Raw genomic sequence first — 4450 nt, 5'->3', positions numbered from 1 at the left:
CCCCACCTTCCTGAAAATTTAAATGGGGTGGGGTGACATCGAGGGTTCCACCCAATGTCATCCTGCATCATTTTACACGTCGGCAAGCGGGTCCTGCCCCCTGCTCGCCAACAGGAAAATCCTGGCCAAGGAAAACATGACTCTGTCACATGAGCAAGCACTTGATAAAAATTAGTTTTAACAGTTTATATATTTCTTTAAATCACTGGTCAAAACATCCTGACCCTAGATGAGGTTTCACAAAAAATGTAAAGGCCGCTTGACCTAATTGCCTGCCAGGCAACCAAACAGTTGGATGGGCAGTGAAAACTTTTATTCTATTAATTAATTAAGGACCTTACTAGGCCTCTTAATTGCTGGCGGGTGTGCTACCGCCTCTTACACGTGCCAACCGAGTGAAATATCGCGAGAGTGCGCGATGACGTCGGGACGCTTGCCCGATGTGGGAAGAACTCTGCCCTTGAATTCAGGAAAGTTTGTTGCCCACAAATGCCCACAGCATTCCAGCTGAGGCCTGACCAATGATCTATGAAGTTTTAGCATGATCGAGTTCGCTTTATATAATATTCCCCTCTTTATAAAGCTGAGTAACCTGTAAGCTGTTTTTAACTGCCGAATCAACTTTTTCTGTCACCTTTAGGATTTAGTGTGGGTTTTTTGGCTCAATTACATTTTTCAGAATTGTGTCATGTAATACATACTGTCACTCCACATTAGTTCTCCTCACATGTGGCAATTCACACTTCTCCATATTGAGCTCTACCTACCATGCTTCTGTCTATTTCAACATTTCAACCTGAAGCCTAGAAAAACCCTGATCATCGACCTTGATCAATCTCATGGCGAGGCGGGGCATAGTGGTATTGTCTATGTCCCTCACTATCGAATCCCCTATGATTGCTGCATTTTGACACTTTCTTTCATCCCTGTGTACAGTCCAATCTCAAAGGGTGCATGGGAGGTTTGATTCTTACTGGATTCCTCCAAGGAGTCATCACTCTTTCTGATGTTCTGAAAATTAACTGATGAAATGTTGATTAAAATTAATAGTTTTATTTAATAAATTAAAGGTGGAGATTTCAGAACTGACTGAGAAATGGATCCTCAATTTTCATCTCACCGTGTTACCTCATGTGTATTTATGGTTTATAATAAAGTTAAGTGAAGATTTCACACATGACAAATGTCAGGTTAATATTGATTCTTTATTGTTGTTCTCAGCAATTGAAGGAAAATACATGGAGATATTTTCAGGAATTTGAATCAGAATTAGCATATAAAGAGGAACATTGGTTTCAAGAATGCATCAGTTTTATTTGAACATAACTTGTTATTTATTTTTAAGAAGAGCACAGAGATTGTTATAGGTGTTGATAAGGGAACATTTTCATCAATTGCATTGCTTGATCAAAGCTGAAGGGTTTATGTCATCTTGGATTTAAATGTACTGCTTGGATATAGCATCGACCACCACCTTAAAAAATTTATCCCAGGTTGCATGGATGTGAGGGGTGAAGTTGTCCTTCTTGGACAAAGCCATTTCGATAATGATGCAGTCAGTCAGCAGCTATGAGAAAACAAAGATCCATTATCTAATTTGAAAAAAAATGTGTGCTAATGGGTTAAATTTAAAATTTAAAGCACCAAAAGATTTTTTCAGAAAATATTAAACGGGAAAGTTAATCACTGCAGGAAAAATCTCTGCATACATGGAACAGTGAAAACAAATATTCATTAAGATCAGCTTGTAATCTTGTGTAAAACATTGTACGAGCCAATGAGAAGATGTGAGGACAACCTGGAACCAGTTGATGTATTTAAGTTTTGTGAACCTGTGCACTCCATGTCCAGAGTTATGGCTCCACCTGACTTTGCAGCAAAAGGGGAGTGAGACTCTCTTTTTCAGTGGAAACCAGATAACCCCAAAGCAATACTTTCCCTCTTTCAGGAAGTCTCAGTCTACTTTATTTCATTGTCATGTCAACTCTAATTCTGGAATTAGCTTTCATTTACAGCATAACTTTAGTAAAAGTGGAACATATATTTAAAAAAGATTAGTTTCTTACATGGAAGCTTCCAGCATCCACATACAACTCATCAGCGTGCTTGCTGCTGAGCACTTTAAAGTGCGACTTCACATCATCCAAATGGCTGACCGCAGTATCCAGAGCACCAGACACTTTAGCTGCATGTCCTTGAACAGTAAATCCATGTCGGTCTTTAAAGTAGCGGAAAGTCCAGGGATAAACCTTAAACATCCTGGAGGGAAAAAGCATAAAAATTCAAATTAACATCAAACACTAGATTGAATTTAAATCTCAAATCGAATTAATGAATCATTTGAACTAATAAAAAGTTAAGCTTTACATCAGTTTGACTGGAACTTCAATGAAACCTTTAATACTAATTCCCTTATCACGTAGCAATAAACACCCATCACCACAACGTTGTGCAAAGAATAATTAATTACATTAAAATCAAACTGTATTCACACTATACCTTTCAAGGGCTGTGGATATAATTTTGATTTTATCAGTACTGCCCCATGTGTGGGTGATTTCCTCTTTCTCTTCTTGAGTCCAGTGCACCATTTTGCCTGTTAATATCTCACCGCAGTACCTCGTACAAAAAGGCTGTGTTGATCTGCAGTTTCTGTCTGATTTTTATAGTCTGCAATAGGGCATGTCCCAAAGCAAAATTCCAATATAATAGGCTGACTGATTGGTAGGTGGGACCCTCTTCTCTATCGCTGGGCAGCACTCTTATGTGTTTGAGTGTTAAGATAAACACATGTTAAATATTCAGTCCTTCCTGCCTCTCTTGTGTTCACTCATCGCAAAGAGTAGTTGTACTATTTTGCTGAATAATATGTTAAGAAGAGGGCCAGAGAGAGAAGTCATGGGCCCTTTTGCTTCTCCCTTATTCCACCCGCCTGTCCCTTTAACCTTCCCCCTCAGTCATGCATGACATTTTTCCCTGTTCAAGATTCACTAACTAACTTACCAAACAATCACAGAAAGGAATGATAACACACTTTGTTGGCACCTGGTTACAAATATCCTCTGATATATATATAGCATGGGTCATTAACATTAAGGCAGTGTTAGTTTGTGTGTGTCCTATAGGTGATGCCACTAGGGCCATAAAACAAACCAGGGACAATACAAATTTTACTGTATCAGCTTCATGTAATATTGTGAATTTGAGAGGAAAATATCCCATTGGTTATTTATAACACTGTGCAGGTGATAACATTGATATCTATGACTGCCTCAGCCCTCAATGACATGTTCTGCACATTACAACATATCAACACGCTGATAGGAAATTCATATTTGGGGGAAAGATTCAATACTTGCAACCCAGTTAAACTGCACAAGATCTTTTCCTTTCGATAGAAGTAGAAGACTTTCTCTCATCTGGGTGCCCATAACCTCTGAGCTCCAGAGCAGTGTAACTGGTGGGTACCCCAAACATGCTCTGGAGAACTCCCCAGGCAGTTCCCAGCTAAGGATTGCGCGGCAATTGCCCAGGAAGTTCAGACTTCCAATGGGCACTTGCCCTGCGCCAGGAACCATCGAATAATCTGATTTAAGTCACAAAATTTTGGATGGTTCCAACTCTCATACAACAATCGTTAGCCAAAAAATTTAGGCCACTTCGAGTTTCTGGGTAACTATTGTTCTGACCATTCCCAAACTCCTTCGGGCCCCTGACTACCCCCACCCCCCTCTACACCACTCTGACCCCCACGGAATCATCCTCCACACCCCCAAGTGAGCCTCCAGCTCCCCAACTACGCCAACCCCTTCAAGCTCCCCCAACACCTCGGCTACCCCTCTGAAGTCCCATGAGACATCCCTACCCTCACCCCCCAACCCCCACAGGACACCCTAACTAAACCACCCCCAACTTCACCCCCCCGATACTACCACACTGACTGCACTCATCAACAGCACACCACACCATGCTTGTGCACTCCCCGTGATTGCACACTCCCCCCAACAGCACCCTCCCCACCCCTGACTGCACCCCCTGACTTAACTCCCTTTGAAGGCAGCTGCTCGAATACACACCCCAAGCCTGCACCATCCCCACTGCCCACCCACAACTTCAGCCTCCTCGAGTGCACCCCTTGACTGACCACCCCTGAATAAACACCCCACCCTGACCACCCAACCCCCACCTCCCCACCCTTAGCACTGACTGTCCAATCCAAGCCCCTGACAACCCTAACACTGACAATTAATGGCACCCCCACACCCCCCCTTCCCAAACCTGCTCATTAACGTTACAAACCTAGCTTTTCCCTGGTTTGAGAGTGGTGGGGGCTTTAAACCAACATGATTAACGGCATCTATTGATGTAAAAAGGGTACATGGCCTCCCTGCATCCAACTTTGTAGCCCTCAACTGAATCTCTCAGGAACGCAGTGCCCTATGCAGTTCCC

General features: G+C 42.4%; 1 protein-coding gene across 1 annotated transcript; it reads right to left on the bottom strand.

The window, feature by feature from the left end:
• Window positions 1–1186: 1186 nt before the first annotated feature.
• On the bottom strand, window positions 1187–2661 carry LOC121287872 (hemoglobin subunit beta-like). Its single transcript, XM_041205864.1, has 3 exons — window positions 2500–2661; window positions 2067–2259; window positions 1187–1567 (listed from the first exon to the last, which is right to left on the bottom strand). The coding sequence occupies exons 1-3, from the start codon at window positions 2589–2591 to the stop codon at window positions 1439–1441; spliced, it is 414 nt and encodes a 137-aa protein (XP_041061798.1). The 5' UTR covers window positions 2592–2661; the 3' UTR covers window positions 1187–1438.
• Between the last annotated feature and the right edge of the window lie 1789 nt (window positions 2662–4450).

Source organism: Carcharodon carcharias, chromosome 15, assembly GCF_017639515.1.
Source record: "Carcharodon carcharias isolate sCarCar2 chromosome 15, sCarCar2.pri, whole genome shotgun sequence".
NCBI lineage: Eukaryota > Metazoa > Chordata > Chondrichthyes > Lamniformes > Lamnidae > Carcharodon > Carcharodon carcharias.
This window is presented reverse-complemented; position numbering and strand designations above follow the sequence as displayed.